The following is a 19,609-nucleotide window of genomic DNA, read 5'->3' on the forward strand; positions in this document are numbered from 1 at the left end:
TCTGTTATCAGAGGCTTTAAAATGTTGATGACTGCTAAACAAAATCCCTTTATAGCTAGTCTTGTTGTTAGATCCTTTTTATTTTTTTAAATATAATTGGCTTTGAATCTTTGGCCAGTTAGTTTTTTGTTCTTAAATGTTTTCTTTCTCTTGGTGAACCTAGGGATGCCATTTTACAAACTTCAGCAAGCAAAAGACGGGGACTGGAAAGCAGAGGACTCGAACCAAACATTAAATCAGGTGCAGTTAAATGAGCCTCCTCCAACCAATTATATGATTCCTGAGCCTATGTTTCCTGATCTAGATTCTTCTCAGGTTGGTTCCTATTCTGGCAGCTGAGTATCATGGAAGGCATCCCACCTCATCTGTGCCCTTGTGCAACATCCTCTCATGGCAGAGTTTGCCTTCCTCTGCGTGTGGTACATTTCATATAGCACATACACCTCAGCAGTCTCCTAGTCATTTAATCTCTCAGGTGGTCCTTGCAGTTGAAGAAGCACATTTTCTTTCAGCTCTGCTGTATACATGCAGCTTTGTTTTCAGCAGTAATTTGTGGAAAGATGGTGCTGTTTGAGAAGCTGTGAGCTTCTCCCTGATTGTGATCAGGCTGTAAAAATTGGCCTGATGGCATTGATCTGTACCATCAGTCTGTGCTGCCCACCAGTTGTGAGTGGGGCTGGTGCTAGCTCTTGGTGCACAGAGACCTAGTTGAGGGCTGGGATATTAGCCCCCCTCATTTGAACTAGTAATTGCTTGACTGTTTGAGTGGATAGAAGGTGCTCTGAAAATGCTAATATCTGTCTTGTAAGTGCAAGCATTTACAAAATTTTACCTGTTTTACAGGTGTACTGTCAAAAGGTACCTATGAGATCACTTCTGCCCTCAAGCCTTACAACCTTGACGCCTTTCAACCTTTCCACGATTCAGTTTATCATGCAGAGTAGTCTTCCAGCACTTAGCTGCATGGCAGGACAGAGCCTGACTCCAGAGCCGGGTACCCTGGCCACTGCATCTGAACCAGGAATCCAAACTGCTTCTGTTGGCAACACAGAGGAAAAGATCAAAGCACCCAGACCTCCAGTGGATAAAATGAAAAATGAAGAAGTGAGTGAATGCTATCAAGTAGTAAATGCATAACATTAATGAGCTGTTTATTTGAACTTTTACAATTTGAGGGTATTTAACTTTCTCTGTACTGTATTCTCCCAACCCCTATTGTCAGTTCTGGTTTTGGTCACTTAATGTGCTATCCCAGGAGCAGCAGGCAATCCTTTCTTTGAACTCTTTTGGGATTGACTCCATTTGCTGGTTCCACTTTCTCTTGCTTAGTTTCAATATCACAGAGAAGGATTAAAGCATCTAAAATACATTTTTAAGGTTCTGAAATTTTCTTGCATGAATGTTTGGGACTTTCCAAATACCGTGATGTTCAAATTTCTCTGAACAACTGGTTTTCTCCTTTCCCCTCCAACTCTGAAATTCATGTCAATTCTCATAGCAGTCCTATAGAGAGGTAGGACTGTATCTTGCTGCTCATCAGCACTGAAAATGCTGAGATAGTTAAATACTTTGGAGATGTATTAATGGAGACATTAACACAAGAACAAAAACTTCTTAGCCAATTATTTTACTTTGTACCACAAAACAAAGCAGTAATATACTTTTCCCACTGAAACTCCATTTATAAGCAGCAGTTTTTATGAATTTGTTTTCATAGAGTATGTTCTGATGTCATCTGTAGTCCTTACTTTATAGGCAACTCCATGATTTTCAGAATGCCTTTAGAACTACCTGAAGCTTTATATTCACAGCTATGACTTGCTGCTTTTAGAATCTGATGCCTTTTGATGGATGTATGTTTACTTCAGAGCTGTTGGAATGGAAGGAGGAGACCAAAATTGATAAGTGGACATTGTAATCACTTGGTTAAAACGTATTCTGTAAAATATAGAATAAGTGTTACATAAAACAAGGGTTCCTTGTACTGCCACCTGTTTTGTTTCAAGACTGCAATTTACAATAAAGGATCTCACTTTGAGGCTAGCTCTCACTTGGGCCATTGAAACTGTGTAATGAGCTTTTTCATTGTTAGACCATTTCTAAGAAAAATAGACTCAGAAACCATTCCCAAGAGAGCACAAGGTAATGAACTTCTTTTTGCTGTGCAGTACATGAAGAAGCTTCACATGCAGGAAAGGGCTGTGGAAGAAGTGAAACTTGCTATTAAGCCTTTTTACCAGAAGAGGGAGATTACAAAGGAGGAGTACAAGAACATTGTTCGAAAAGCAGTGCAAAAGGTAAGTGACAGTGAAATGAAGATGAGGAGCTGGGCAGATCATGAAATAAGTGGCAGTACTTTGGATTGCACTTACCTACCATCTTCAGCAATTACATGCTATAACTGAGCAGCAGATCTTTGGACTCTGACTCATACTGTGCAGTCTTGTGGTGAAGCAGTAGTTGCTGTAAGCAGGACTGAGTGGTGCCACTGATGAGAATGGTCACACCATTCCTTTTAGAAGATCATGTTTTCAGTGGTCTGGAATATTGCTAAAGTAAGCTGCCTGAGCTGAAATGTTCATGCCTTGGGTGAGGATGGTCAAATCTCTCTCATTAAGAACTTCAGCCCAAATCATCAAGCTGTTTCTGATAAAGTGAGAAAACACTTTGTGCAGTAATTCCTTGAGCACCTTTGGTGTCTGTGAACTTTGGAAGAGGGCTTTGCAATTTGACTGATGTTGACTTTTATCTCAAATCTTAGCGCTGACCAGATCGTGGCTAAAAAAAACACCTGATTGGCAAGTGTCGTCTTGGGGAAGTAATGCCCTTGCGGTCAAGGCAGTCAAATGGTACCCTGGGGAACTGTATTCTCTCCCTGCTCTGCATTCTTGCTGTTACTGAGAAATTCCATTATAAATCAAATTCCTTAGATAATGGCTGCAATTTCACATCTTCTACGTGATCCATATGAACCTCATGTGTGGTTTGTAGGAGAGTTGAGCAACACAAATTGCTGCTGAAGTCACATGAACTATTCTCTGAACACTGATAAAATTATTTGTAGTGTCCATTCTCTTTCCTGCATCTCAAAACGGGCCCTCAGAACTCCCAGATTCTTTTAATCTTAGAATCGCTTCCTGAAAATTATCAGAAAAATGGGAAATTAACACTTCCTTGGTTAGTATGTATTGTGCAAAGCTGGATGGAAAAGCCTGTAGTAAAAATGAATAATTCTGCTTTCAGAGGTCCTTCTGCATTCAGTTAGTGCTCAGTAGATAAGCCACAGGCCATTTCTGGAATACTTGAAGTAGACTACTACTCTTACCCTGTTGAGTTTTCTGCTTTATGTATCCTGCTATGAGACTCAAGGGCCTATGCAGGAATCAATTCTCCTGGGAAGCTTAGTGCTTCTCTGTCATTTTGTCAGTTGCCTGCCTGAAGTGCTGTAATACTGTTAACTGACCAAATGCCTTTTCTAATCCCTTGTAGATTTGCCATAGCAAAAGTGGAGAGATCAACCCTATGAAGGTAGCTAATCTGGTGAAGGCATACGTGGAAAAATACAAACATATGAGGAAACATAAGAAATCTGATGGTGACGATACACATGAAGTAGAAAACTGAAAGCAAGCCACAACCTGCATGACTTGGACTGGACTTATTTTGGCTATGAACACTATGTCAGAGGGAATAACAGATCTGCAGTTGCATCTCATCGAAAATGAAGTGCAGAGAAGCAAGAGTATAATAGGACGTATTTGCGGAACCTTCTTTTGAATTTTTACCATATGGGAATGAACTTGAGCTTTTTTGGATTACCTACAGATGTAGAACTAAATAACAATCAAATGCCTCAGACCAGCAGAGTGATTTGAGGGGAAATGCTGTAGAGATTAATATTTGGGACTCCCAGGTTGCTACAGTTTTCAGGGTTACTTTGATCACATTTTTGGGCTGTGCACCTGTGTTGCTGAAAGTTTGAAACTGGACACCACTTTTCATATGCAGTATGTTGAGAGCTGTATATTGTTTCCCTTGTGTTTATTTATCGAAACATAGATTGTCTTTAGAAACTTCTGATTTAATACTTGAAACGTTGTATTTTTAGCCCATTTGATGGTGAGCGAAGCTTTACTCACTCTGTCATTTGGGGATTGCAGAAATGAGCTAACCTTTATAAATTGACTTCAGAAACACTGCTCAAGCTGTGGTGTTTATTTGCATTCTGTTGGAAGTATCTTGTTAGTGAAAAGTTTAATTTTGGGGTGGGAGACTCTGTTGCACTTCTGTAAATAATGCACTGATGGCTGGTTTTGTCTGCCTTTCAGGCAAAAAAAACACCCAAAAAGCAAGCATTGTGAATTCCCAGTAACAAGCTGGGGGTATACGGTTGAACTGATGTACAAAGCAGAAATGTGACAGAATTTATAAAGTTATTTTGAATGGTTTTAGTCCTAAAACTGGTGTCATTTGTTTGTCTTATAGCTGCTTTTTGCTCTGGCTACTCTGTATAAACCTGCACACTTGACTCTTGTGTAAGGAGTACTGTGTTTCTAGAAGAGGGTTGGAGTTTAATAATTTTTCCTCCTCCTCTGTAGGAGGAGGACTATTTTTCCTATCAAGAAGCAAGGGAGTCCAGCACACATGCTGATGTCATCTTGCTTTCTTTAAAAGAATTTGTTGTTCACGTGTACTGCAGAGCAACCAGTCTTTTAAGGCTTACAAATATATTTAGCACCCTTGGACCTGACAAAAAGCATCATTTCCCCATCTGATCATGATAGGGAGAAGACATTTAACAGAGAAGCTGAAGAGAAAACCAGTAAGTTACAACTTAGAAACTGACTTTCCCTTCGATGGGAACTGAATGTACATGTTGGACCAGATGGCAGCAATACATCTTAGTGAGGGCTTTCCTAACCTCTCAGAGTGCACTTGGAAACTGCCAAGCAATAAGACTGCCTTCAAAGAGAAAACAGGCTCTCTGGGATGAGTTTTATAAAGCAAGTAACTGCATCTCTTTTTTTTTTTTTTTTTTCCTGGTGACCATAGGCAAACTCGCAGATAACAAGCTCATTGATCTCTTGGTGATGTTCCTAACTTCTCAGTGAACTCTAATTTTGATCATAAGATTTTGAGTTGCATACTGTAATTTTAGCTGGTTTGGGGACTGTTTTTTTTAAACAAGCCCATATACCAGTACTGTCTGGACTGGTGGCAAAATGCTCATTCACCATCCTACAGAAGTGGTTATGGGTGAGCCCTGAGCATTTTGGAGTTGATCTTCCTTGTCTCTGCTTGCTTCCTATATGAAAGTGCAGCCTGGATGGAGTATCAGGGACTGATAACTTTGGCCTTTCTTTGAAGATTTTGGAACAAAGGCTCACTAAGACTGCAAAAGAATAGCTGGAAGAGAAGCTTTAGTTTAAAAGCTGAACTTGTAGCTAGAGTATATACCTAGCAGATGGGTGTGGGGTTGTAAATGTGAACACTGCTGATAGATTTCTTAAAAAATAAAGTTCAGAAACTTATGGCACTATTGGCACAAGAACGAGATAACGTTATCTAGTTGTGAATACACTTAGGCTAGCAATTGGACACCTTTGGAGGTATCAGAGGAACAATTCTGGAATAAGCTGCCTGCATGAGTGAAAAAGGGTAGGTGATGTGAAAAACAAAGCTTGACCAAATAATAGAAGTGACTACACTGTTGACCAGGAAGACAATGTCAATCTGGTTTGTTCCTCTGACTGATTCACTGCTTTAAATTTTTGGCTGGTGTTAGCTGTAAATGAGCAGTAAATGTAACAGCCTGTTGCAAGGTATCTTAGGAGTGCATGTACTGCAAGGACAGTTAATTCTCAGTTACCTCTGTACCTGCTCTTGCCTGGAGGAGTGATGAAGCTGAAGACAATAACTTCCACATCTGCCTTCCCCTGAAGTTACGTGAACAAGAATCCTGGTTCTTTTCATTCTGTCTACCATTAAAAAAATAATCCATTGAATTCTAAGCTGCCCCTTGGGAGAGGCAGTGACAAGCATACCTAAAAATGCCTCTTCTGGCATGTTCTAGGAAGCAGTTTTCTAGTATACTGTGTGTACTACTTGTCATTTTGTTGTTGTTTTTCATTCTGATTGTCCCTCTGGGATCAGATGCTGCCACCTGTTTAAAGGTAAGAAATTTTATTTATTCAACAGGTGCAGTACTTTGGTACTAGAATAACCTCTTGTTAGTGTCCTTTCCCTCCTCTGCAACAGTGGTAACCCTAAAAGCCCCTTTATCAAAGACAGGGATGCTGCTGTAAGAAGTTGACTCAGGAGCTATTCTGCCACCTTGTCTCAGAGGTGACCTCCAGAGCTGCTTTTGGGACATGCCTGTGGCCCTTGTATCTCGTTAAAGGTGCTTGGGTTGTTGAGAGCTGCTCTGAGGATGGATGAAGAGAGGGTGGGGTTCCTGGGCAGAACTTGGGGAGGTGGAGAGCGGAACGACAGGAGGAAGTGAAAGGGGGAGGCTGAGCGACCAGGAGGATCCAGCTGGTGCCTTGCTGCAGGGCCATGACCCAGCCCAGAGCCTGTGAGTAGCTGCCCCAGCTCTTTGCTGCTCTGAATGAGAGTGGTGGTGGGAGCCCTTTGGTTTGTCTCTCTGATGGTGCTGGAAGAGAGACCAGGCATGTGGGGGAGGGTGAAAGCTTTCCTGCTGGTCTCATGCATGTCCCAGGCTTAGGTGGTGATGCTGAGAACTGATGATGAGTTGGTCCTGAGCAGGGTGGCTTGCACAAGGGAATGTTGCGCTTGGTGGTGTCTGGTGAGGAAGTGAAAAGAGGGAAAGGAAAGCAAATCTGACCATGGTTTTTCTAGTATCGTGTGATCCCCATCCCACGTCCTCCTGGTGTTCTTCTTGCCTGCGAACCTCTCTGCTCTAAACACCCTTCTTTTGGGGATGTTCTTGGTCATCACCAAGTACCTCCTTGTGTGCCCTGTTCTGCAAGGGATCCCACTGCCCCTGCGTTATTCCCCATGTCTTCGGAGGCTGGGAGCTTCTCTGTGGGAATTGCAGCGTCCATCTGGCGATGTGGGAGGATGTGAGAGAGGAAGTGTCTTGTCTGAACTCAGTAGCCCTGGTCTCAACACATCTCCCTAGCTGTGGTCGAGAGCTGAGGGCAGGCTAGACAAGTTATTTGGAGAGCAGTACTCCTCCTAACATGGGCTCTGCCCTGCCAGCCCACTGCTGGGATTAGAAATCTGCCAGTTTCCAAGTAGATGCATCTGTGGCTGGAGCTCTTGCAGTGCTTTAAGGGGAACAAAGCTGTTAATGGGGTGCTTGGGCAACATTTGGTGGGCACCATTTCTTCCTGTGTCTTCAGGCCCAGCCAAGATCCTTATGTCCTTCCTCTCTTGAGAGGGCACAGGATCTGCTCAAGCAGCAGCTGTGGTCATGCTGTTCAACCAGCTCCTGTGTTTTGCATCTGCTTTTCCTTGCTGGCTGAAATGATCCCAAAGTCATGCTGAGCTCAAGGGAAAAAATGGTCTGCAATCCAAAGATTGAAAGTGTCTCTTAAACACCTTCCCTGTCCCATGCGACCAGGTCAGGAGCAGGACGACAATTTGCGTGACGTGACTCTCTCTACCCAGAGGCTGCGTGTGCTGCCTTCAGCAGTCCTGAGCAACCCTGCACTGGAGAGCCTTGACCTCGACAGAAACAAGCTCAGGAGCATCACTGGCATCTCTAAACTTTGCAATCTGAAGAAGCTGATGCTCTCCAAGAATGAGATTGTGGACTTTCCCAGTGAAATCCGGAGCCTTGTCTGTTTAGAGAAGCTTGAGCTGAATCAGAACCAAATCCGGGTCATCCCGGAGGGAGTTTTTGCCCATCTCCCCAGGCTTAAACACTTGCGGCTGAACAACAACCGTCTCAGTGCCCTCCCTAGCGACCTGGCAGCTTGTCAAGGCAGCCTCCAGTACCTCAACTTCTCCAACAACCTGTTCCGGACCTTCCCCCGGCCTGTTCTGCATCTGGGACACTTACAAGAGCTCTATGTTCAGAATAATGCCCTTCGTCAGCTCCCCAAGGAGCTCTTCCAGGGGCAATCCCTGAAAATGTTCAAGGCAAATGGGAACCCCCTCCGGGAGCCACCTAGTGAAGTTTGTGCTGGTGGCATCCAGCAGATCCGTAATTACTTCAGCCACCTTCAATACAGTTCTGGGCAGGAGGACAAGAGGGTCAAGGCCATGTTCCTGGGGGCCTCGCTGGCAGGGAAGTCCACTATCTGCAAAAGCCTGAAGCAAGGGCAAACCAAACTAGTGCCCAAGGAAGAGCGAACAGTTGGTATAGAGATCAGCGAGTTTCAGATTGAGGACTTCACGTTTCTCTTCTGGGACTTTGCTGGCCAGCTAGAGTACTACATGACTCACCATGTGTTCATAACCCCACAGGCACTTGTCATCCTTGTCATCAATCTCCACATGTAAGTACTGAGCTGGTTTTGATTCAAAGTGGAGTGAAAGAAGAAAAAAGAGGGTGATGAAGCCCTGTGTGGGTCCACACCATTTCCATTGGACTTCAATGCCTGGTCTTCTCATCACTGGAGTAGCTAGCTCTCCCTCTCTCCCTTTTTGAGGATCACTCTTCTAATTAAGCCACTAGATCTGTCATCACCTTACCAAAGTCCTTTGTTTTGAGGGGTTAGATGAGCATTAACTCCTTACATGACAAACAGCTTTCCTTTTTGCCTTGGAAATACCTCTGTGAGCCCTCCTGTATTCTGTGGTGCTCCCTAAATGTGGAGGGATCATCAGGCTTGGGCTTTGTGGTAAAGAGGGATGCTCCCACCCACAGCAGACACACTCCACTGCACCCCATACCTTTAACTGGCTTAGGTTAAGTAAGGATGCGAAATTTAAATATGAGATTGGCTATGGCCCATGATGGCTTAAGAGATGTGAGCTCCCCAGTAAGCCCCTGGGACAGCACGGGGTGCATGGTCAGGCATGTGCTGGTGGAAGCTGGCTGCAGATCTGGAGGGTTAGACATGAATTTGGGATTGTCTTTCTCTCCCTCCCCAGGTACCAAACTAATGAGAAGACTTTTAAGGAGCTCGTTGGTTTCTGGATCAACAACCTGTCCATGAGAGTTCCAAACTCAGTGGTGCTTCCTGTGGGAACCCATGTGGACTGCTGTGAGGAGGAGGAGGTGGAGGAGAAAAGGCACGACATCATGACCAAGATCTCGGCCATGCTGGCGGAGAGAAAAAGGAACCTTGCTCACTTCATCAATAATCTGGAGGCCAGTGAGGAGCCTGAGGTTTATGTGGACCAGTGGGAGAAGCTGAAGGAGATGGAGAGCCGTACATTAACGGTAAGACTGAGATTATCATGGTTCTTTGCTGTTTGTGACCACTGTGTTGTCTCTGGTGGCCCAGTGTGCCACTGGTGATGGTGACCTGGTGCTAATGCATCAGGCTGCTGCTGCAGCTGCTCCCCAGGGCTGGGGTGGACATGATAACCTCTGGCTGTGACCTGCTGGGTCCTTGTCCCTGCTCGGTGATGGGCATCTCCTCCTGTGGTTTGCAGCAAGTACCTGGGGAGGAGTGGGGGGAAATAATTTACCATTCACAGGTGATTTTCCAGGAACTGCTGGAAGAGCAAAGGTGTGAGGGAAACACCCTCTAAAGCTGAGCCAGCAGTGCACCCCATTCTTGGTGACCTCCTTGGCATTATGTCCGCCCTTTACGTCACAGGCTAAAAGATTCTTCTGGATGTGATTTTGGCAGGTGTGTGCTTTCTGTCTTCCAGGTCTTAAACTTAGTTGCTGTCAACTGCACGAACCACTATGATATCAGAAAGCTTGAGGCCACTATTCTGGAGCATGTGAAGAATGAAGAGCTCTTCCCTGAGGTTGTCCGAGTGCTGCCACCTATCTACAGGCAGGTGGAAGCTGCCATCATAGATATCACACAGAGTGAGGAAATGGCAAACCATGGTGAGTGATCCATCACCCCTGCTGCGCCTTCCTGGGAGGACCTGCTGCCCTGTGGTTGGGACAGGCTCCCCAGTGCTTGCTGCACCTTCTGGCCCTGCTCATGTGGTGTTCAGGGTCACTGTTGAAGACCTTCCAGTGCTACTGCTGGACCATTTACTGCTACTACCCAGCTCTGTTATTACAAGCATCTGGGCTCAAGGCAGGTGCTTATGGAAAAGCATAGGAAAAGCCCAGGTGCGTCTTCACCAGAGGCTTTGCCAACATTTTCCAGCCAATGGCTGGAGGTACCCTGAGCTGGCCACATTGTCTGGTTTGTTTCTTTCCAGTAACGTTTTTCTTTTCTCCCCTTTGCCCTATACAAGCAATTAAAAAGTCTTGCAGGAAGGAGCTCCCCATCTTTAATGCTTCTGTGTGGTTTCCAAATGTTTGTCCTGCTAACTTAATTTGATGGCCCCTACCCTAGCTAGCCTCTCCCTGTGTCTCCTGTGACTTTAGCAGGACAAGTAGGCAGGCCTGGCCCCTTGTTTATGTAGCTAAAGCAGGTGGACTAGATGATCTCCAGACATCCCTTCCAAACCCAACCATTCTGGGATCCCTTTGGCCCGCTTACATCAGCTGTCCTGGCTGTGTCTCCTTCCCAGCTTCTTATGCATCTCCAGCCTCCTCACTGAATAGTCCTTGACTTGGTATAAACATTGTTTAGCAACAACCAAGACGTGTATCATCAACCTTCTTCTCATACTAAATCCAAACCACAGCACTATACCAGCTACTAGGAAGAACATTAACTCTGTCCCAGCTGAAACCAGGACAATGATAATCTGAGGTTTTCTGGCTGGAAACAAACCTGGTCTCAAACAATGAAGAAAACAAACAAACACACACAGTATTAGCTTTGTTTTTCAGCTGCTCCATTGAGGTCCTGGCAGGCTGCTGATATCACTGAGGCAAAGGAAGACTATGGGAGCTGCACGGTGGCAGTGGGACAGCTGAGGATGGGAAAAGCATTTTTGGCCATAGCCACTGAGCACTGTGCTGGTCCCAACTGCCTCCCCAGGAATGGCACGGGTGAAGCTGGGTGCTGCTGGTGTTTATTGGCTCTCTGAGGTATCTGCTTTGGAATGCTGGTGTGTGAGAGATGTGCGCTGAGCTCCCACATCTCCCTCTAGGTATGATGGACCTCCAGTACCTGCTCAGTAAACTCTCCCAGTGTAAGCACCTGGCCAGCCTGGGCAGAGAGCTTCTTCAGGACATCTTGCGGTACCTCCACCGCATTGGGCTTGTTGTGTGGTATGAGGAAATCAAGCACCTGGAAAGCACTGTTTTTCTCCAGCCTACCTTCCTAATAACTATGTTCAAGGTGAGCGTACAGATCAGGATGATTTTCTCTGCAGGACCCAAGCTCTGCAGCTTTACTGGGCTACTCTCTTTGCTGTCTTGTCTCTCCTTCTCTTCCCACCCAGCTCCTTGTGAGGTACTGCCTAGCTCAGCAGCTTGAAAGCATCCCTGTGGACACGCTGATTGGGGAACATGCCACCATCAGAGACAGGTCCAACTGGGTGTGGACCTTCAAGTCAAAGGCAATGCTGTGCCACCGGGCTGTGCGTGCCTTGGTGAAGCACCAGCTCTCTTCAGAAGGGATGCGGGATGTCTTTGAGGAAATAATGGGATACAAGCCCCACAGAGGGAGAGGGAAGCTCTTCAGCCTCCTTGAGCACTTTGAGCTCTGCCTGGAGGTAAGGCACGCCGAAGTTCTCAACCCACATGCCAGTGAGTTTGTTCCTGGAAAGCCATGGGAGACAACACGAGGCCAAGGCGAGTCCTGGTACTTGTTCCCAACCTATCTGAACCAGACTGAAGAGGTCTCCGAGGTGTGGGGAGGAGATCACCCTGAGGACCTCCACATCCGTGCCTACTTCTCACCTGAAATACCTGAGGGTTTCTTCCAGAGGTAAGTGGTGGTTTCCAGCCCTCAATGATGTTGTGTGGTTCAGGGTGTGCACAGTGCAATGCCAGTATGACTATCAGCAAGCCCTTGGCTCTTGAGACCATACCAGCTGAGCCATGAAGCTGGGACTCAGGAGACCAGGGCAGCTTCTCAGCTCTGCCACAGAGTGTGAAGCCCTGGATGAGCCATTTCAATGTTCACTGCCTGGACTTGAGCAAGGACCATGCTCCTTCTGGTTCACCTTTCATCTGGGGTGGTTTTTGGCTAGTCCATACCCATCCAGGCAGTCAGAGGCCTCCCAGTCCCACCTGAGGATCGTCCAGTTTCTACACGTGCTGGGACCGTTCCAGTTTCTGGAATGTATCCCATCCTTGTGGGTTTCTCAACTTACATGAAGAGTTTTATCTGACAGCCAACTCCAGAAGCGACTTTTGGCTTAAGAGGCAGCTCCTGCTGCTTGAGCTTTTAGTAGGGCAGGGTCCTCATTTAGTGTCTGCCTCTGTTTCTACTGAAATTTGGTTCATATTTTTCAAGTCTACCTGGTGCCACACTTTCTCCCAGCATTAAGAGATAAGCAGGCAAGATGGTGGTGAAAGCTGCGGGCACTCTCCTTTCAGGCTCTTGGTGAAAGCTTGCTCCTTTTACTCCACACACTGGGTGGCCAAGGTGACCTGCTTACTCATATGCAACGGCAAACCTCTGCTGATCAAAGAGAACAACCAGAGGGCCTACAGCTACCTGGAGCTTCGCTGCAGAAAGCCAGCAGAAAGGATGGGTATGGATCCCTGATCCTTATTTCATGACTCCCAATCACGTCTCTCCTTAGCTCCCCTGTCACATCTACTCCTCTGAGCAGAGCATCCCAGAAGCCTCTGACATATGTTCTGGTCCAGCCAGGGTCCACCAGCAGTTCAGGCTTCCTCTCAAGGAAAGAGAAAGTCATGAAAGAGAAAAGTCAAGTTTTCAGTCTTCTCATGGAGCAAATGGGTCATCTTTTCCCATAAGGTCCTAGCAGAGTACAGTCTCAGGCTGGGTCTCCAAGTGACAGGCAAAAAGGCCTTCCAAGTTGTGGACCTCACTTATCTTTTAATTTCTTTTGGAGGCCAGTGAGCTTTCAGAAATGGAGCTGGTCAAACCATTCTGGCTGTGGTCTGGTGGGCTGGAAGTGATGCATCACCATAGCATCTCCTGGGCTGCCACAGTCAGGTGGTTGTGAGTAAGCAAGACATTCTTCTTTTGCCTGGAAGGTTTCCAGGTTGCCTGGGACTTCCTCATGGCAGTTGTGTTCATCGTCCAGAAGCTTGCCGAGGAGTGGCCAGGGCTGCATGTGTGCATGAAGAGCCCATGCCGAACAGCTGGCTGTCCTGCGGAGCTCATCTGGCCAGACATGGATGGCACAAATGCCGTGTATGTATATGTCATGCCCCTTCAAGCCGAGGACTGGAGCTGGGTGGTGCTACTGTAATGCTGGTGGGGCTGGCCAGCTTCTAAAAGCCATGTGAAATTAGTTGTGAAACTTGCTGGTCACCCATGTTTCCTTTCTACTGACAACAGCAGCCCTTGTCCCACATGGTGTTAGCATTTAATTGTGTGGGAAATTTGAGCATGGAAAGAAAGGTGAAAAAAAAGTTGAAACTCGGGGACAGGCATGTGGTATCCATTCTGGCAAGGTACCCACATGTTCCCTATCTCATATGCTCAGGCACCAGGGAAGGCAGCAGCTGTCCCACTAATGGCAGGACCTCATGTCAGGGTGGAAAGAATCTTCTGTCATCTTGGTATCATCTTCCATGGGAAGTGCTGAGGGCAGCTCCTGCTCCTTCTACTTCTCAGGGCTTTTTCCTCCACAGGACAAAGGAAGATGTTAAAACCTGTGGGACATGCAGGCACCGCTTTGGTACAGAGCTGCTCCTGCCCAAAGGTTAGCCCAGTGGTCCTGGGTTTATGCTGCAACAGTGCTCAGGGTGGGAAAAGGGCTAAGGGTTTCATGGGGCTGAGGTGCTCATGGTGTCATCCCATCCCCCCAGTGCCCAGGAAGCTGGAGGAGCCCCCGGTGCAGACTTCTGCTCATTATTATGTGACAAGCTATGGGACCACAACCTTTGGGCACAGCAGCATCCACGTCAATCAGCAGGTAAGGAGGCTGCCACCTCCCCTTGCCCAGGGTGCAACACTGGTGGCCAGGCTCATCCTCTCCCCTTGTTCCTGAAATGAGGAGGGCAGCTACTTCCAGCCTGGGGAGGGACACCCCATCTTTCAGCAAAGCTCTGGTTACCATGCTCCTCCCTGAGATACCACTACCTCTGTGGCCCAGAGCCAAGCTCTGGGTCATTCATACTGTAGCTCCTGCCTTATTTTTCCAGAACATTTCAAGTGAGTAACTCTGGGCCAGTGGGGAAGCACTTGCTGAAGAAAGAAGAATTATTTTTGCTTAGCCAAAGCCTAGCTGTCCTCAACACGCTTTGCTTGCATGTTTATAGCCTTAAGGCACAGAAATAAATACATCCCTTCATGCATGGCTAGTCACCTATTTACACAAATGTAAGGGGAGAAATGTGCTGATGAGTGCTCTGGTACAAGCCTGCTGCCAGCAGGGGCTTTGCTGGGACACATCCCCAAGGTTCTGGGGGATGGGGGAGTGAATGGTGAATGTCTTGGACTGATAGTGGGAGCAGATGTCCAGGCAACATCAGCAAGCAGGAAGCACCTTTCTATACATATATATATTTAAACTTAGAAAACTTAAGAAAATAAATCTGTAGAATGACCGCATTCCCCAAACCCACTTTAGCAGCTGATGGAGGGAAAAAGCAATGTGTGAGCTCCTGGACCAGAAGGTGGAGGTGCAGGGAGCCAGGGAGGAAAGGTCCCCACTATCAGCATCCCACAACAGTGTTGCTGGGGGGATGCCGGTTTGCACAGCCCCCAATGCCCAGTGGTTCCCTGCAAGCTGGTGCAGCCACAGGGAGCAGGGCGGAGTGGGGGGCTCAGTCCATCTGCATGTTGTACTGCTCGATGAGCTCGAAGAGGCTGAAGGAGTCCGACAGCTGCAGGCTGATGGTGCCACTGTCAAGGGAGGAGGCTCCCTCCCGCAGCACCTGCTCACACCAGTACTCGCAGAACTTGGGCACCAGCTGTGGCAGCAAACCACAGGGGACAGCAGGGTTAGGGACAGCTGCTTGATGTGACTGCAATGCCTGCACAGCCCCACCCTCCTGGAGCAGAGAAAGTGTGCATGGCACCCTGTACCTCTCCCAGCCCCTGAGGGTCCCCATCCCTGGGCAGCTGCCTCTCACACCACCCTGTCTCCTCAGCCAGGCAGCTGCTCCCTGCCTAGGTTGGCCCTTCCTGGACTCCTGTCCCCAAGGGGTCTCCTCCCCAGGCACCTGGCCCTCCCTATTCCCCTACTCCCCAAGAGTTCCCCTCTCTTGGCACCCAGCCCCTCCCACATCCCCAAGCCACTCAGGGTCCTGCTCCTTTGGCACCCAGCCCCTGCCATCTCCCCTGTCTCTCAGTTCTTTCATTTCTTCCAGACCCCAAAGTATCCCCTCCTTGGGTATCCAGATCCCCATATCCCTGGACACACAGGGTTCTCCTCCTTGGGCTACCAGACACACATCTTCCCCTGGCCTGCAAGGATCCACCCCTCCTGATGTACCCAGACCCCCTATCTCTCTCAGACCCTGAGGGACCACCCCCCCACCCCACCTTGAGTACTCAGATCCCTATCTCCCCTGGGCCCCTAAAGTCTGCCCCTCCTTGGGCAGCAGTGGTGAGTGTTGATTCCTGCACCTTGACCAAGATGAGCTTGGACTCCTTGGGCTTGGCATTACAGAAGGACTGCCCAAAGCAGAGGTAGATGGTGAAGTCAGGGGACCGCTTCCTTTGTCTGTTGCGGAAGTCCCTCAGCTCTGCAAGGGGAGACAGGGCTCAGTTTTGGGGTGAGCCTGGGAGACTTCAGATGCTTGTGAGAGACTCCCCCCGTCCTCCCCCATGCCCTTGCCCACCTGTGCAAAACGTATTGAAATCAAAGATGGGGGTTTCCTGGTCCCGGCAGAGCAGGTTGGTTGAGGGTTCCTCGGTGCCCTCAAGCTGCCGGGACAGCGCCCAGAAGACCTTGCACTTCTTCAGGCGGGTGGCAAAGAGCTTACAAGCACGTTGCTCCAGCTGCAGACCCACGCCATCCAGCAGCTCCTCAGTGTAATGCCGCTGCCGGCCATCAGCCAGCTCAGCGGGGCTGGGAAAGCGCACCAGGTGCCCAGGGCACCCAGCCACCGCTGGGTCGAAGGGCTGGTACACCAGCAGGCACCGGCTGTTCACCACCTCCTCCTGGTGGAAGAGCCTCCCCCGGTAGTAGATGCTGACATCGAGGTTGGGGATGATACCACCTGCACCAGGTAGTGATCAGCAGCTGCATTCCCCAAACCCAAATGCTCCCCCCTCCCACCCCCCCCAAGCATTAGTAACTATTAACAATTATATATAATAATTTATAGCTATTAATAATAACACTCACCTGAGTTATCCTCCAGTGGCGGCAGTGCAGTGGGGCTGAAGAGCATCACCTCCCCTGGGGACGGCACAGGGACCGTGACCTCTGGCACATGACATGGTGGTGGCACGGCCCCTGTGGCAGGAGACAGGCAGCATCAGCATTGTGATTCAGGGGGGTGCACGTGGCAGCACCCCAGACTCTTCCCACTCTGTTACGGCACGCGCACACCTGGGGCTGGATCCTGCCCCACAGCACTCACCTTGCTCACCCAGCAACATGGGACCTGGGAGGCTGTAGGTGGTCAAGAGAGGCTGCTCTGCCATGGGCACCCATTGCTGCAATGTTGGTGGGGCAATGCAGTTGTTTTGGCTGGGCTCTGGGTGAGGCTGGAGCAGGGTGTCCCGGTGCTGGGCTTCCTCTGCAGAGAAATCACTGGTGGGAAAAGACTGGGGTCTCCCACCCATAGTGTCAGTCTCACCTGAAGGTATCCAGGATGGGTTCAGAGGGCCCAGGTTGTGGGAAGAGATGGCGCACTGTTTCAGCACCCACTCCAGGTTCTCCATCGTCAAGGGCTGTGTGGGGTCAGTGCCACCTGAGAAGGGGCACAGCAGGTAGGAGGTCTCACAACCTCAAAAGCAACCCTGCCTGAGCCTACTGGGGTACCTCTTCCAAAAACATTGGGGGACAAGTACCTACCTCGGGGGGCAATTTCTGGAGCCATGTCTTGGGGGTTGAGCTGTGAAGGGAAGCAGGATGAGGGGGAGTCTTACCACTGTGGATGAGGGACACCCAGCCTCCACTTGCCCTGTGTTTCAGCCAGGTGCTGAGGTCCAGCTTGGGTGCAGCCCAAGGACATAGGGGATGATTGCATTGCCTGAGCAGTGCAAGTGGGGACTCCCCTATTCTGCTGTGCCCAATCCATTACCTGCACCTGCTGGTCCACCACAGGGTCAGGGCTGCTAAAATCTCCCTCCTCCCCTCGACAGTGGGTGCCTGGAAGGAGAGCCATGTGAGCGAGGTGAGCAGCGTGAGTGGGGGAATCTCGGTGCCCTGGGATCACCTACCCCACCCCCAACACCATCCCCCGTGGGGCCAGGCTTACCTGGGGCAATGGCATAGACCTTGTGTGGGTCATCACCACACTTGGAGTGGTCCTCCAGCAGCACAAACATGCGGGTGCTTGTCAGGGCACAGCGGAAGTTGGTCTTCCACTTGGCTGGGTCTTCCGGGTCCTCGTACCGACCACTCGCCTGTGCCCAGGCCTGAAGGGGGGTGTGGGGGGGTGAGTCGGGGGCGGGGAGGAGGTGCGGGAAACATGGAGACCCTGGCTCCATGAACATGGAGGTTTCAGGGTTGCCTGGTATCCCCACCCTCCCCAGTTCCCCCGTCCCACCGACCTTGAAGACCTCCAGGTCGCTGCTGGTGACATCTTTCCTGGCGTTGTGCTTCCAGGGGATACGGAAGGCCTTGCGGGCCGGATCGATCCAGCGCAGTCCCTGGTACCTCCCGCTGCTGACGGCGTTCACCAGCCAGGGTCCGAACCGCAGCTTCTGGGCCTCCCTGCGTGCGCGGGGCCGTCAGCGGGGGGCAAACCGAGGCCACACGGGCACGGAGACCCGGGAAGGGCCGGGGGATGCCGGAGTGCCGCTCACCCTTCGCTCTGCGGCGCTGCCATGGTGCCGTGGCGTCCCCAGCCCTGCAGGTCCCGGGGCGGGTGGGTGATCGGCTCGGGGCGCGCCGCCTCCCGCCCGGCCCTTTTATCCGCCCCCTCCACTCGCGCCCAGTTTCCTGGAAATCACGTGACCCTTCCGAAAGTGAAAGTGTTGCCGGCGGCCACCCGCGCCGCGGGGGATCGCACGCAACGGTCCCCGCCCAGTCCCACTGGCGTGGCCGGGTGGGTGCTCTGGCCGCAGCCTGAGCCACCCCCCGGGGGATGCTGACTGCGGAGCCCCCGCAGCCCCTTCCCCCTACTCATAGTAAGTAAAAACAGTGCAGATGTAAACCTGGCCCTGCTCTGGCGTGGGACACAGACCTTGGTGGGCAATGGGCAGGATCAGCCCCTGGCCAAATCGCCCATGACCCCACGCTTGGGTTGCTCCCCACGGGCTGTTGTGGCCCCAAAAGTGCTGGTGCAGGATGTCTGCACCCTGAAATTAAACAATGCAGGTTTGCAACAAGCAAAGGGCAGGCAGGTGTAGGGACACTCTGAAACACTTGGGCTTGGCCCAAAAGCAGCTGCACCCACCGCCACTGGCGTTTTCCAAGCAGCACCAACAGAACAGCCCAGGCACGCAGGTCTTAGCCTTGGAGCTGGAAACTCCCGTGCCTTTTCTATTTATTTATTTATTTCAATTTATTTTAATTCTTCTTCTTTCAGGCTGCCTTAGTTTCCACACTAAAGGTTTGCTATTAAAAAAGTTAAAAATACTAGCAAAATCCAGGAGGGCAGCAGGCGCTGGCTGTGCTTCCTGCATCCGAGAACCAGTTTCCCGGCGCACCCTTTTCCCGTAAAGCCAAGCACTCCCGTGGGCCTGGCCCTGCTGCCTGGCACTGCACCTGGTTGAACCTGCACAGGCGGGCAGCGGAGCACCCAGCTGTCCTGGACCGCAGCAGGAGAGGGGCTGGGAGCCACTGCACATCGTTTCTGCGCCTTGCACCTGCCTTGGCAGGATCTGGGGGCTCCTGGGGATGTTAATGGGCATCCCAAGCACCTCTGGCTGGTGCTGTTGCCCAGTGTGGCGGCATCATGGTTTTATGCAAAAAAAAGGAGGAAAAAAAAGAAGGAAAATCAACGCTGGGGTTGTACACTGGCCCCGAATGTGTGTTTCAGGGCCAGCACCACCCTTGCACAGGGATGAACCCGGTGGGGGTTGCCACCAGCCATGCCAGGGCCCCAAAGCAAGGGGACAGAGAGGTGGGAGCAGGATCCTGTGGCCACTGCCCAGCGGCAGCACATCCCCTCACCCCAGAAAGGGGAAGCAGCTCGCAGCCAGGGCTACCGCTGGTTTCCAGTAACCTGGGTCCAGACACAGCTGCCCGTGATAGAAAATGGTCACCCCATGCCCTGGACCATTGTGGGGCAGGTTATGTGGAGTTTTGCGTTAAATTAGAGCAAAATTAGTGAATAACCATTATATCAGGCAGGTCATGTGGCCCAAGTGCTGCCCCTCATCGCTCTTTCTTGGCC

The 19,609-nt window shown here is 49.9% G+C and overlaps 3 protein-coding genes across 10 annotated transcripts in view; 2 read left to right on the forward strand and 1 right to left on the reverse strand.

Annotated features, from left to right (window-relative positions):
• The window catches only part of PHRF1 (PHD and ring finger domains 1), a 30,439-nt gene extending 25,992 nt beyond the window's left edge, over positions 1-4,447 (forward strand). For all 4 annotated transcript variants that reach the window (XM_082058015.1, XM_082058017.1, XM_082058016.1 and 1 more), the window contains exons 15-18: positions 164-240; positions 844-1,104; positions 2,169-2,297; positions 3,490-4,447. In XM_082058015.1, the coding sequence (XP_081914141.1) occupies positions 164-240; positions 844-1,104; positions 2,169-2,297; positions 3,490-3,624 (602 nt within the window). In that variant the 3' untranslated portion in view covers positions 3,625-4,447. The remainder of the gene's footprint in view (positions 1-163; positions 241-843; positions 1,105-2,168; positions 2,298-3,489) is intronic.
• Positions 4,448-6,505: 2,058 nt separating this feature from the next.
• Positions 6,506-14,491, forward strand: LOC309442136 (malignant fibrous histiocytoma-amplified sequence 1 homolog). 5 transcript variants are annotated; one of them, XR_014184550.1, is made up of 11 exons: positions 6,506-6,574; positions 7,586-8,465; positions 9,064-9,355; positions 9,793-9,979; positions 11,149-11,339; positions 11,443-11,930; positions 12,545-12,702; positions 13,175-13,334; positions 13,761-13,848; positions 13,955-14,061; positions 14,291-14,491. XR_014184550.1 is itself a non-coding variant. In XM_082057693.1 (11 exons), exons 1-11 carry the CDS (start codon positions 6,556-6,558, stop codon positions 14,306-14,308), a joined length of 2,571 nt encoding a protein of 856 aa, XP_081913819.1. In that variant the 5' UTR covers positions 6,506-6,555; the 3' UTR covers positions 14,309-14,491. The 5 variants fall into 5 exon arrangements, 4 of the variants coding, with proteins under 4 accessions (XP_081913819.1, XP_081913818.1, XP_081913820.1 ...); XM_082057693.1 differs by having other exon boundaries at positions 13,778-13,848; XM_082057692.1 differs by lacking the exon at positions 14,291-14,491 and having other exon boundaries at positions 13,778-13,848; positions 13,955-14,282.
• Positions 14,492-14,631: 140 nt separating this feature from the next.
• Positions 14,632-18,198, reverse strand: IRF7 (interferon regulatory factor 7). The gene is made up of 10 exons (XM_082057697.1): positions 18,075-18,198; positions 17,820-17,982; positions 17,525-17,684; positions 17,348-17,415; positions 17,119-17,158; positions 16,682-17,014; positions 16,444-16,554; positions 15,935-16,315; positions 15,720-15,838; positions 14,632-15,061 (listed from the first exon to the last, which is right to left on the reverse strand). Exons 1-10 carry the CDS (start codon positions 18,095-18,097, stop codon positions 14,915-14,917), a joined length of 1,545 nt encoding a protein of 514 aa, XP_081913823.1. The 5' UTR covers positions 18,098-18,198; the 3' UTR covers positions 14,632-14,914.
• Positions 18,199-19,609: the final 1,411 nt, after the last annotated feature.

The sequence above is a fragment of the Streptopelia decaocto genome, assembly GCF_964273445.1.
Source record: "Streptopelia decaocto genome assembly, chromosome: 7".
In the NCBI taxonomy this organism is placed as follows: Eukaryota; Metazoa; Chordata; class Aves; order Columbiformes; family Columbidae; genus Streptopelia; species Streptopelia decaocto.

Bases quoted from the DNA above. Each gene is read 5' to 3' on its own strand.
- LOC309442136 (XM_082057692.1), top strand. The intron at 11,340-11,442 runs GTGAGCGTACAG...CTTCCCACCCAG, and splicing joins TCCTAATAACTATGTTCAAG to CTCCTTGTGAGGTACTGCCT. The intron at 11,931-12,544 runs GTAAGTGGTGGT...CTCTCCTTTCAG, and splicing joins CCTGAGGGTTTCTTCCAGAG to GCTCTTGGTGAAAGCTTGCT.
- IRF7 (XM_082057697.1), bottom strand. From the start codon at position 18,097: ATGGCAGCGCCGCAGAGCGAAGG. The intron at 17,983-18,074 runs GTGAGCGGCACT...CCGCGCACGCAG, and splicing joins GCAGCGCCGCAGAGCGAAGG to GGAGGCCCAGAAGCTGCGGT. The intron at 17,416-17,524 runs GTAAGCCTGGCC...CTCTCCTTCCAG, and splicing joins GGTCTATGCCATTGCCCCAG to GCACCCACTGTCGAGGGGAG.